General features: G+C 38.7%; 1 protein-coding gene across 1 annotated transcript; it reads right to left on the minus strand.

The window, feature by feature from the left end:
* Positions 1 to 1,235: 1,235 nt before the first annotated feature.
* On the minus strand, positions 1,236 to 12,089 carry LOC103705085 (protein RETICULATA-RELATED 4, chloroplastic-like). The gene is made up of 8 exons (XM_008788686.4): positions 11,437 to 12,089; positions 6,542 to 6,610; positions 5,688 to 5,819; positions 5,529 to 5,582; positions 5,371 to 5,415; positions 4,059 to 4,198; positions 1,664 to 1,789; positions 1,236 to 1,566 (listed from the first exon to the last, which is right to left on the minus strand). Exons 1-8 carry the CDS (start codon positions 11,935 to 11,937, stop codon positions 1,518 to 1,520), a joined length of 1,116 nt encoding a protein of 371 aa, XP_008786908.1. The 5' UTR covers positions 11,938 to 12,089; the 3' UTR covers positions 1,236 to 1,517.
* Between the last annotated feature and the right edge of the window lie 1,128 nt (positions 12,090 to 13,217).

Here is a 13,217-nt window from a genome sequence, read left to right on the forward strand (position 1 = left end):
AGTTGAGATCTAGCTCGGAAGAAGTTTCAGTTTTTTCATGATTAATTCTACTAACCACGATAATTTTGTAAAAATTGTACTCTTTTTTAATGAGAAGAGTAATCCAATCCAGATTTTGGGACGGTAAGACGGTAAACTTCACTGGTATGAATAGAGAGATCGTAATCGATTTCAAGATGCAATTAATAAAAGAAAAAAAAAAAGAAGACTTACACCCTTGCTTTTTTTCACAATTTTCTTATTCTATATTGTTACCTTTCAAATGAGTCTAGCATTGGATTCAAGAAATTATTTCTTTATCAGCCTGGTCGAGTCAATTTCTATTTTATTTTTTAGAATGAATTTTTTTTGTGTGAAACTGATCCACAGATCATGTAAATACGATCTTTACCTCTCTCCTTGCTCCACCAACCAAGGGCCTTCTCCCTCTGATCCCCACCCCATTGATTTGTCTCCCGTCTCAGGCGGTGCAGGTATCCCACCGATGCGCCCGTACCCCTCTATTCTCTTATACAACCAAACTCGTCCTTCTTTTTCCCTTCCCATTCTTTCCATCTGCTCTCTCTGAATGGCGAGCGACCGCGAAGAGAAGTAAAAGGGAAAAGAGCACATCGATTGATGGCGAAGCTCATAGCCATTATTGAGAACACTAGCGTTGTTTTTCTCGGGGCGAATTCAGGATCCTCTAAGGATCTGGACGCCCGCCAGCCACCGGCAGCCTCCCTTCTTCCGCCCCCACCACAACCCTGACACTGCCTCTGCCTTCCAGATGATGCCCCAGAAGTTCCACTCGCAGCACTGCGTAGCCACTTAGTACACTGGATTGCAATGTAGCCAATTAAAATAGCACAAAAAATTGACACTTGATGTCAATTTCTTAAATAGAAAGCTTTTAGGGTGCATTTTGATGTACTCCAAAATTATGAAATTGGGATATTCGATTTTTAACTATGAATTATGGTTTTTAACTACGATTTCTAGATCAAGTAAAAGTTCAGGGTTTATCCCTCAAACACTTCTCCATGCTTTAACTTTGCCCGCTTAACAACCCACCTCATAAAATTTCTCCACTAACATGTATATATTTTGGCACAAGAAGGAAGAGGATGGAATATGAGGTTTGAAACCCCCAAAGATAGCCTAAAAGCAACTAGGTTGGGCTGATTTATATACGAAGACTTAATCTAGATATGGTACTCACAAAACAAACAACAGCATGAAATTGTGCACACCATAAAAAAAAATGTATTGCAATAAATCGACAAATCAATTATTTGCTATCATGCAACCATCGGAAAAACATTCAAACTTGCCACTGTTGCGAGGCAAGAAGGACAACAACACGAAAAGTAATTTATAAATTGATCTTGACAGTGGCAAATGGCCTTCCGTATTGATCATCAAAGTTGTGAAACTTATAAAAAAGCATAAATATGAACCCTTCTCCAAATGAGCTTTCAGCAAATGTTTATGCCAGAATGAAAGGAGAGTAGCAGTATTCAGCTATTTGCTATGAGCTACTCCCGAATCTTCTGGACTCCTACCCAGCGAGCATAGTCAACCCACCTGCTCAATAGAAAAGGAGGTATCAATTTAAAGATATATTGGAAACTTCAAGCAATTTATGGTTAAAAAAATTCTGAGATGACCCTAAAAATCTCACATTAGGGATCCCAAAAATGTGTTTCCAGTACGAACTGCAAAGCATGATGCACTTAAAACAAGTTTGTGGTTGTGTAGCAATGGCTCCAAGATCCGCTGTTCTATTAACCCGGCCAGTATCTGATACCTGTTGAGTACAAGAAATGATCTATCAATAAAATTAATAAGAAATGACTAATTCATGCCTGTTTTTGTTCACCCTTGATTAACTAGTTACAGTGAACAGAAGGGTGATGGATAACATATGATTTTAAAGTTAAGGAATCACAAACCAATAATGGTTTATGTGAAAACTGTTCAAACAAAATCCAATCTAACCTGCTTTTAGAATTCATAATTGTAAAGTAATGCAAACTCATATAGTCCTATCACTCCAACAAGATCATGAATGTAGCTAGTCATTAAGGGGCTGGGTTGATTGCTGAAATGGATACTTTTGCACCCAGAGAAAAGGCCACCAATGTGTTTGAATACCAACTCTAGAAAACTTAGCAATTACCCTAATTCCAATGCTTGCGACCAGAGAAAAGGCCACCAATGTGTTTGAATACCAACTCTAATTAACTTAGCAATTGCCCTAATTCAAATTAAGTGATGTTTTGAAAGCCTAAAATACTAGTTAGTACTCAAAAGTTAGGGCTTTTTTTGATTTTGGACCCCATAGTTCATTTCATATTTTAAAGGTATTCCACAATTTAAAATTTATGATTAATACAAAGGTCATTACGTGCTGGTCGTTGGATACTTGTTAATCTGAAATTTTGATTTGATACTCCTAATTGATATTTTGAGCACATATATGTGTTTATGAAATTGAGAAAAGGATAATTATGAAAATCTCATACATTTGTGGTTTTCATTTCGAACTTTCAGATAAACAGTTCCATGTTATATGTGTGAAATCTTTTCAAGCTTAATATTAATATCATACATAAAAGATATAGATGTGGACCGCTCACCTGGAGGTATTCCAGTCCTATTTATATCACCAATAGGGATTTCCTTGGACCCCTGGCTACGTGATGTATGTGGCCACATCCAAAATTCTGGATGAGTATTGATCTGGATCCTTGTATATGCGGCCTCAGCCAAAATGCATGTTCGCATGTGAGGATTTATATGGCCTCATCCAATTTACTTGTGACATGATATGCTGTACCGGTCTGTACCAGACGTACCGTACCCCTACCGATGGGTATCGATATCGGTACGCCAGTGTCGGTGCGCCTGGCGTACCGCATACCCTACCGTACCAACACTCGGTACGCCTATGCTAGTGCGGCACCGGTACGGGGTTCGGTATCAGTACGGCGAACCTTGCTTATGAGGATTTTATGTGGCCTCCTCTGTGACGGCAAGGACGATTTATGTGGCTTCAAGGGTTAAAAGAACAGAATGTTGCTTTCCTTATAAGAAAATCCGATTTATGTGAACCATGCTAAGATCTTCTCTATTGCTTTTTGATCTCTTTCCGGTACATGAATCTTTGATTGGTAGACTCCATTTTCAATACTTTGTTTTAATATGGTTTCTTTGAACTTTTACTTGAACATTTTTTATAAATTTGGTCTACGAAGTACATGCTAAACATCATTTGATTTCAATCTAGTTAATTTCCTTAGATTATGGTGAAATTAGTTATTAAGCTGTGTTGCTCACTCCCATCTTTATCATTAGACTTTTTGGAGTGAATGATGAGAGTGGACTGGATTTGGGAACAAATAGGGATCAACAAAGAAACAATTTGGAAGGTACATTTTGGGGATTTGGTGACCTTTAAAGCAACCGCAACTCAACAATAGATTAGCATAGTTTGGTTTCATTTTGATCTTTAAGGTCTGTTTAATGGATTTTATCCTAAAGTTGCATTGAATTTTGTCTAGAACTTATAGTTTGTTTTCCAATAAGTTGTGCTCTGTACAATTGTGTCAAAAATTATCTTTGCTATCCAGCATCCTTTTTGATCGGCTACAACAGTCACCACTCAAGATTCGAGTGAGTTCATGTCTTTGGTCATGACAGATTTCAAGGAAATATGTCACAGAAATCCAGACTGAAAGTCTGAATTATTTTGATCTGTGTATTGAATTACATGCAAGATTCTTATCATATGCACCATAACCATATAACATTGAAGAAAGAATATGTCAAAGAAGGTTATGAAAAAAGTGAACTTGTAACAGATCCTGAATAAAAGATAATAAAGAAATGCCTAGGTCATTAACCAGAAATGATGATGACCAGACATCACCAAAAACCTTTGTTTGAACTTTTCAATCACTGAATAACAACATCCAAAGTTTTTGATAAGTTAGGTTAGAAGTTGCAAAATATTGACCTCATTTAAATGTTGACAGAAAACTTCAATAAGATGATTGCTTAAGAGGTATACATACCTGAGGTTACTTGACACTGCCATATAGACACCGTAGGCGACACTAGTTGACAATATAGGGACATCCTCTGCTTCACCCGCAAAATTCTTGTCCAATGCCTTTCTGGCATTAATCAAGGCATTTGTTATACCAACACCAATCTGCAAAAACAGTAAGTTCAGCTAACAGCTGAAAACTTTTGCTCATGACTAATCTGATTACTTATCCATTGCCATGATTAATATGCTTAAAGAATTTACTGAAATAATAATAAATGAATATACGATTTGCTGATTAGCTTATTGAGCAGCATTTCAGCCGTACTTTTTTGGTATAAACCTTGGAAGCTTTGAGAGCAGACATGTATCAAATTTATATTGATAATCCAGAAAACATGCCCATGAATAAATTAAAAAAAAGCAAAATGCTAAGGAAATACTCTTGAGAGTAAACAATTTAACTATACCGTTAAATGTTTTCATTTATGCATGAACTACACTGGGTCCTTTGGAAAACACAACCTCTGGAAAGAAGTTGTACCAATAAACGATTCCTTAAAGATGTTACTCCAGTAAAAAGCAAGAAATTGCTACGAAAACATAATTCAAGGGTGAAATCAGAATGTAGGCACCACCAGGGAAATGGTAGGATCAATTGCCAAATCGATACCGTGATGCTTAATGATTAACCTATGGGGAAGCAACACATGAATGATATAGACAGTAGTGAAGTGCAATTCCCAAAAGCAAAAGATGCTTGTAGGTTTGGTTTTATAATGTTGATAAGTAACATGCAACCAAGGCTTCCTTACTACAAAAACTTTCACATGTACAAGTTTTGCAGGAGTGAACGGTGCTTCGAAGAAGAGCAGGTTATCAAAAAGTTAAACGAAGATGGTAGATATTATTGGCACCTTTTAGACATCATGGGGATGGAATTGACTGAAGGGTCGGGTCACTATCAGACACAATTATGAAAAGCAGTCAGGCATGATTTAATTCACTGTTGCAATACGTTCAACACAAAACATTCTATTTCTTAACCTTCTAGAATGAAAAAGAATCTTGAAGGAAGATAAATCGTGCATCTAGGCATCTACGTGGGTATGTGAGAAATACTACAGAACAATATAAAATATAAAAAAAAATTAAAAGGGGTACGAGAAATACTACAGAACAATATAAAATATGAAAAACTCAAAAGCATCATAAGTAATCCCCACTTTGCCAAGAAGAAATGAAGATGTGAATGATATCATGGTTTAAAAAAAAAATCAGCGAAATGCTGAAATTTGACACATGAAGCTCCCAATCAGTAAAAGAATCTAACGTACCAGAGATGCACCAGTCCCAACAGCAAATAGCTTTGACCCATTCCTCTGAACGTCCAAAAAAATTTAAAAAATTACAATTTAAATAAGTAGTAACTAAATTGGTTATATAGCTTTCCACAAATAGCTTATCACAGCAAACCAAATGAATGCAAATTTACCACAATTGCACCAACTCTCTGCAAGAATGAGTATGAGGTTCCAGCAATAGCAACCTGGAAAAACAGAACTCCAACAGTTAAAAAATGTTTCCAGTTATAAATCAGAGTTACACAAATATCTCAAATGATTTTAGCAGCTCATGGACAAGTATCACTCACCTGAAAAGCATTTTCAGGGCAGCTGTAAAAGAACTTGGCAATAGGTCCAGCACTGAATGCAAGGGGTGGTCGAAGAGAAACAGTTGGAGCAGGGAGCCAAACGAGCATAAAATCAGCAACTATGGCCATCGCCTAAAATGAAGGGTTAATTAGCATGCGAAAGACCACATATTAAGAACCTGGGCATGGCTCAGCTAATGCAAAACAGATTATCTAAGAAAACTATTTTATCAGGCTCAAGGTTTTAAATACTGTGAGATAAGGTCGTCCTAGTTTTTCTGTTGAATGTAACGCCCCGTGTCACAACACTCGGGACAATGGATGTCCCATCATGTCCAGGTCCATTTCCCAACTCATCTTGTCTTGATAGTCGAGATGATGGGACGCCCTACTGTCCCACCTATATTTAAAACCTTGATCAGGCCTCTTTCCTACCAAGAATTGCTTAGCCGAAAAATGGGAACACACTTGCATGCATACGTGCAACATGCATACATACATGTTGTAATAGGATCACACAGCTTCATGTTCCAATAGATGAAAACTACATGAGATCTAGAACCAGTTTCATTCTTATTATTACTGGGAGGGAAAGGTGATTCTCGATGATATAAGCTCAATTGTTTTAGGATCTAATTTACTACTATGGCCTAGTGGAAAGATTTATTTGTTATCCTTGACATGATGACTTTTTATCAATTTATATAATCAAAAGCAATTTCCCAATATATGACAGATCAAGGAGAATGAAGAAAGAGTAGAAAGTGATGATTTGTTGTGCAACTCCATGTTTCAGTAGTTGAAAGATTGATTTTATGGTAAGATAAAGGAAATGCTTCTGGAAGAACTCATACCACATCTGCAAAAACAAAATCTAATTCTTTGAAAAAATTCTCTCTGCGACGCTCCCACTCTGCAGCAGTCTGAAAAATGTAAGCCAAACAGATCAGCAGTATCATGGCAGTCATAAATACTTCCAGAAAACAAGTTAATGAAAATTATAAGGCTAGAAACAAATGAAGGAAACAAAAAACCATCATACTAAGTACTCACCACTGTAGAAAATAAACAAAATTTATCCTAATAGATTTCATTCAATCTAAACATTTTGCATACAGAAAGACAATTTTTCTCTTTTTTAAAAAAAATTTGGGGGGGTTTGGTGGTTGTATTGCTGATGCAATAAAACATAAGCAAAGCAAAATTGTTGTTTGATTTTTTCAGCTAATACCCCCCCCCCCCCCCCCCCCCCACTAAAAGAAAAAAATCTAGATGTTATAAACCTTGTCCAGACCCGAAAAAAAAGCATTGTCTGAATCAAAGTCTGGATAACCCAAGTTGTTAGCATAAAACTTCAAAACCAAGTTGAATAGGAAGACTGCCCAAATTACGACTGAATCAAGAAAGAAAAAATCTATTTGTTCTACGTTATATACTGTGCTCACTGTTTGGATCAAATTTAGTCAAAATGGGTCAGATGCAGGTCAGCCAAATTATAACTGGATGCTATTTCAAACATATAAGTTCTCCAAGTCCATGTCCGTCTGACAGAAAACTATAATTTAGGGTATTGTCCAACCTGGAACTAACCCATACACAATAATTTGCTACCCTAGACTAGGAAATTCTTGATCCAATAAACAATATTATAATAAGCACAGAAATATAAAAGTAAATATCATGATCTCATATGTAACAACCCAAGAACCTCATCCAAAAAAGCTAGCACAAAAGTTATTATTTGGGTTCCTTGGCGCTGTATAAACATCTAAGATCTCTCTAACGCACAACCTATATAGGACTAAATATACGCTCGCATGGGTCCTCACATACTCCCTCCATTTAAACCTCCGGCATCCTTGCCATGCTAATTATCCAAAACCGATCAAATCCAATCACAAACACCATGATAGGCTTGTGATCAACTCCAAAAAGGCTCGTCCTAAAATATCCCCTAGGCCAAACGGATTGTGGGCCAAGTCTACTTTGATACTATTTGCAACAATCCAATATCCCTCACGTAAACACTAGCCAAAATTGGGGTTCTTTGACCGTATATAAACGCCCAAGATCTCCCTAATGCATAACTCAGGGTCGGCGGAACCGTTCCGGACCGTTCCGAGCCGTACCGGTGGCTCACCAGTACAGTTTCTGGCAACGAAAATGAAACCCGTTGCCGAAGCCAAAGAAGGAGAAGGAAAGAGAGCGAGCGGAGAAGGGAGGGAAAGGGAGAGGGCGGGATGCCAACGAAGGGCTAGTGGAATTTTTTAAGGCCCCGTTGCCGACTTCACTTAAAAATCGAAAAAAAATTTAAGGTCGCGGCCGGACCCCCATTTCGTTCGAAACAAGAAAACCTCCCGCGGTCTCGCTTCCCGCGGCTTCCATCAGCTTTTGCCACCCTTCGCTGGCCTCCCTCCCTCTCTCCCTCTTCTCTCTTTCTTTTTCTCTCTCCCACGGTCTGTATGTCGTCTCCTCCGTCGGTACAAGCCCGACACAGCCCGTACCGACTCATGCTGTCGGAGAGCCTGTACGGTGCCTGATACCGGTTCCACCGACCTTGGCATAACTGATGTCGAACTACACACATGCTGGCATGAGTAAGGTGTTGGGTCATTACAAATTACATCAACAATATGCAAGACAAATAAATTGATTCTCAACCTAAAAAATTTCCTTAATGCATTAAGAGTTAGTGGCCCAGAAAATGAAGATCAAGCATTTATTGGTGGGGGGGGGGGGGGAGGTTAGAGCATGCTTTTATCATGCAAACATGTTTTTCATCATTAAGTTCTATTTGAGGTTACAACTTAGCTTTGGAACATATTTGAACTTAAAAAGCGATTGTAAGCTATGCAGAGCTAAAATGGATATTTTCAACAAATATTTCCTCTTTTCTCAAATCAACAAGAAGACAGAGCATCTAATGAATGCATAGGAGTGTCACTAAATCATCGCATAAATAGTAATCATTGTCAATATATTTGAATTTGCTTTGTCGGGATAAGGATGAGTTGGTACATCAGATCAGCCCTATTCCAGTGGAATCATAAATTCTGTTGCTTGCCAGAGCCATGGATGCAACAAAACTATACCTCAAGAATTTTCTTTATCATTATAACATGATGATAGGCAAAATCAAGAGCTAATACAAAAAAGCAACAAAAGAAATAAAGTAGCAACCTTCAATCGTCTTTTTGAGAATACGGTGCTTCCCTCTTTCAAGTCCCAAGGACAGATTACAAATAAAAGTGCACCCAACTATGTGACAGGAGATGCTAGTATGCTGTTTTCGCTGCTAGTAACAGAAAACGCTCTATGCTAGACTTCTCTTCCAATGATGCACATTGCAAATATTTTAGTTCCTTTTCCTCTCATGTTTCTATAACCTTTTTACCACTGAAACTCAACATATTTAATTTCTGTCAGGAGCTTGCTCATGAACATAAATTGAGCTTTTCCTCTCTATCTTTTCATTGTGAACAGGATGTCAAGGACCATGGTAGCTAAGGGAATAAGGAACAGTTCTATATTCTAGATGATTTCCCAAAAGTTGTTACATCCATATTGTATTATCATTTCAGCCATATCTACATCAATAAACATTACCACAAATTTTTGTCCCAACTATTTGGGTCAGCTTTATTAATCCTCATCCACCTAAGCTCAAAATAGGATCCAGTTGACATGCTTGTCATTACTGACTTTCAACCTGAAGTCCATCCTCCACTTTTTGCATCTGGGCTTAGGATCCGAACTGGTGGTGCTTATATCTATGTTGATCATATTATCAAAGAAAGATGCCAAATTACGGCATAAAAATATTTCATTGAATGGTTAAGTTGCATTAATAGTTAAACTTTCATCTGCTCTGTCATGTCAATCAGGAAAGCAATTTTTCCCTCACTAGGAACTAAAATACTGTAGTGTACACTCTGTTTTTGACAACAGACTATAGGACTCTGAAAGTTCCATAAACTGAACATTTTCACAACACTGATAACCATTAGAAAATTTGCTTGAAAAACAAAGCAGATTATGCCAACAAAAATGCCCATAAAACACCAAGATGTTAGCTGAAAAAAGAAAGAAAAAGCTCAAGAAATGCTGAGTTCTTGATCCAAGTTTTTACAGGGATATATCATAAAAGAACTGTATGTGTATTGAATGCAATTCCTGTGAGAATCACCCAGAAAAAAAACATAAGAGATACAAATTACCTAACTAAGCCAAAATAGATCAAAAACAAAATTAAACTTTGGTTGTCCACAAATATCAACTGTTACATATATTATTAATCACTCTAAGGTTCGCCGTCTCGATACCGGATCCCGTACCAGTATCACACTAACACCGTATCGGTATGGTACGATATGGAATCTTTTCGGCATGCCACCCATACGGTGGTATTTAACATGTGATGCAACCACTTATTGGCAAAATGGGAGTTGATACAAGGGCACATTGCAGTATATACTGTACCAACATGATTGAATTTTGTTAGATATCTAGAAGATGTATAATACATATGAGGTGATACAAAATTCAACATAAGTCAACAATTCAAAATTAACACAAAGGAATAGTAAGAACTAAGCTGTCTTTAATCCTCAATGAACCTCTTCTTACTGTAATACATCATGTTCTTCCACTAATCAGTATTTCTTAATAGGGGAATAAGTCTCTCTTCCAGCCACATTTTATATTTGATGCAGCCTCTCTCTTTCAGTACCTACCTCCGAAAGAAGAGACTGGTATAACATATATCATTAAGGGGATTTTAACCATTGTTGGACATTTTTCTATCATATCAACGTATCTACAAAGTTTCAAGCTTGTCCTCTCTCCTTTTAAACTCTTTTATTATTATATAAATGAGGTGAAATGATGATTAAAAATATGCATAAGTATGGTATTTTGCATGGCTCATACGTAATTGGCAGTGGGTTGATGAAGAAAATGGACAAGAAGACTAGAAGGCTGTCTCGCATAATGACTTCAATTGCATTTACTGAAGATGTCAGACCCTCATTTCCATTGACTGCTCACATGTAAGCCCTTGCTGTTATCACTAAACAACAAATTTTCCACCAGAGAATCTGCTCCAATTTTTGCGACATCTTTCATATCATCATGGACCTATATATGTAAGGGTTGAACCAGTGGTGCTTATTATTTTGTGTGCTTACATAAATAACAAATTAAGCAATTAACAACCTTGCCTTGATCTATACATCCCAATACACAGATCATATTCTCTTTCCATTCCAAAATACTTGACCTATAGTGCAAATAAATCTTAAAATTTAGAAAGACGACCACGACAGCAGAAGCAAAAGAATGAGTCACAATCATTAAGATATCTATGTTCAGATTACCCTCACATCATTAGGTCAGTTATAACAATAAGCAAAAGCAAATTAACCGCTCTTCTACATATTACAACAGATGCATCATTACTACTACACTAGAACACCAGAAACAACACAAAGATGCCACAACATGCTTGGATCAAGCATTGACCCCCATAGACCAAGTTGCATTGACTAAAATATCTTAAAATGCTTTTCTGCCAGATTTCCATTTAGATAAGTATATAGGCGAGGACAGAGGTCCTTCATTTGAATATTAACAGATGAAAACAACCTAAAATTGGACAAAGGCACACGCAAAGATCTTGGTGATAATCTTATTTGTGGGGCTAAAACAGAAGAAGTCGAGACAAACTATCAGAGGAGGAAAAAGAAAGGACCTTGGTGAAGATACCGACGCCGCACTCCATGGCAACCTTAGCCAAGAAGAGGTCATCAGCCAAAAGCCTTTCCTTGAATCCCCCGAACTGGAGCAGCCACCGGAAGATCGGCGACTTCTCGAGCTCGGCGAAGCGGTGCACGATCGCCCCGGGGATCCTCCCAGCCTCCACGGCCGCCGCGAGGTCCTTAGGGAGGCTGTCCAGAGACCGGCCAAGCTCCGTCAGCGCGAGGAGCGCCTCCGTCTGGTTCTTCCCGCTCGAGTCCCCATCCTCTCCGCCGCCGCCGCCGCCGGTGTTCCCGAGCCCGCCGCCGCCGGTCCCCCCGGATCCAGCGAGGAGGGGGCGCCGGGCGGGGCGGGACAGGGAGATCCGGAGGCGGGGAGGGATGGCGGGGGAGAGGAATCGGACGGCGGAGGATGGGGGTTGGAAGCGGGACGAGCGGTGGGGGTTGGAGGGGAAGCGGAGGTTGGAGGAGGCGGCGGCGGAGGCAGCGGCCGCCATTGGTGGGAGGTGGGTCGTTGGTTTTCTGAGGGAAGATTGTTTGGTGGGCTTCGTATTTCTGTGGTTTTATTATATTTTGGCGATCATCATGAGGATGAAGAGTCGTTGGCCATGGATTCACGCAGGTTTGGTGGGGATCGGGCAGGAGGGCGACAATTTGGGCCTCCGTTGCCAGAACCGATCCCTTTGGATACCTTACATATTTACGGATTCCTCCGGATACTTTTGGGTTCGGGGTGCATCTTTCGCGCGAAAGGGCGATCCATGTTCTTTCGCAACGTCGACCATTGGATCGAGACCCGCACAGATCTCAAAGTACTCCGAACTCCATGCACGGCTCTTGAAGCGGCCATTACGCGATCAAACGGTGGATGAAAGATACAGCCCCGGTCCATTATTCTTGGGCCGGGGGTTGGTTTAGGGCTGAGTCCGGGGATTTTCGGGCCGGCACCAACAAGGCTTTGCGTGACTGTGCTCTTATCTGTTAGAATTAGGTTGGGATAATTATGGCTTTTTTAAACTACTTTTCTTGGGTCATTGTGCAACATAAATTGATTTTGTAATGCGAGATCTATTGTCAAAAAAAAAAAAAAAAAGCCAAAAATTTTTAGCTTGTGCAAGTCTTCCATCTTTATTCTAAACTTTGATTTAGTACAATCCAATCATTGAACTTTTAAAATTTTACAATTGATATCGGTTAGGTGGTTGTGATGGAATGGATCATGTGCCGAAAAAAAAAAACCACAAATCAGAAAAGAAAAAAAAAATTCACAATAGCCACTTTTGCCGCTTTAGCAATTTTTTTGACAGCACGTAAGCATCTTCGTCATGGACATCAAACAAAAGTCATAGCTTGGGTTTCAATTATAAAATTTTGAAAGTTTGATCATCTAATTGTAGTGAATTCAAGTTCAAGATAAAAATAGAAAACTCATGGTGACTAGTTTGCATTGCAGTGTTATATATGTTACTCTTTTGTTAAAGAAAGACACAGTTCGGGGGTCTAGGATTGGAGTTCCTACCATTGCATCATGTATATATGTTATAGTTTCCATTTCAGAATTTCAGTAAGACTTTTTTGCTTGTGTGATAGTTTTGATTATGATTATGGTCATGGTTTCTCTGATACATTAGGAATATTGAGCTGGTATCAAGTGGCTCCAATTTCTCAACTGCCAGGCATATTTATATCAATACAAATTGGTCTCAATGATCTGACAACTCTTAGGATGAGATGATACGCTTGAGCAATCATATGACTTTTCTCTACATCCAACAAT

The sequence above is a fragment of the Phoenix dactylifera genome, chromosome 12 (assembly GCF_009389715.1).
Source record: "Phoenix dactylifera cultivar Barhee BC4 chromosome 12, palm_55x_up_171113_PBpolish2nd_filt_p, whole genome shotgun sequence".
NCBI classification, from domain to species: domain Eukaryota; kingdom Viridiplantae; phylum Streptophyta; class Magnoliopsida; order Arecales; family Arecaceae; genus Phoenix; species Phoenix dactylifera.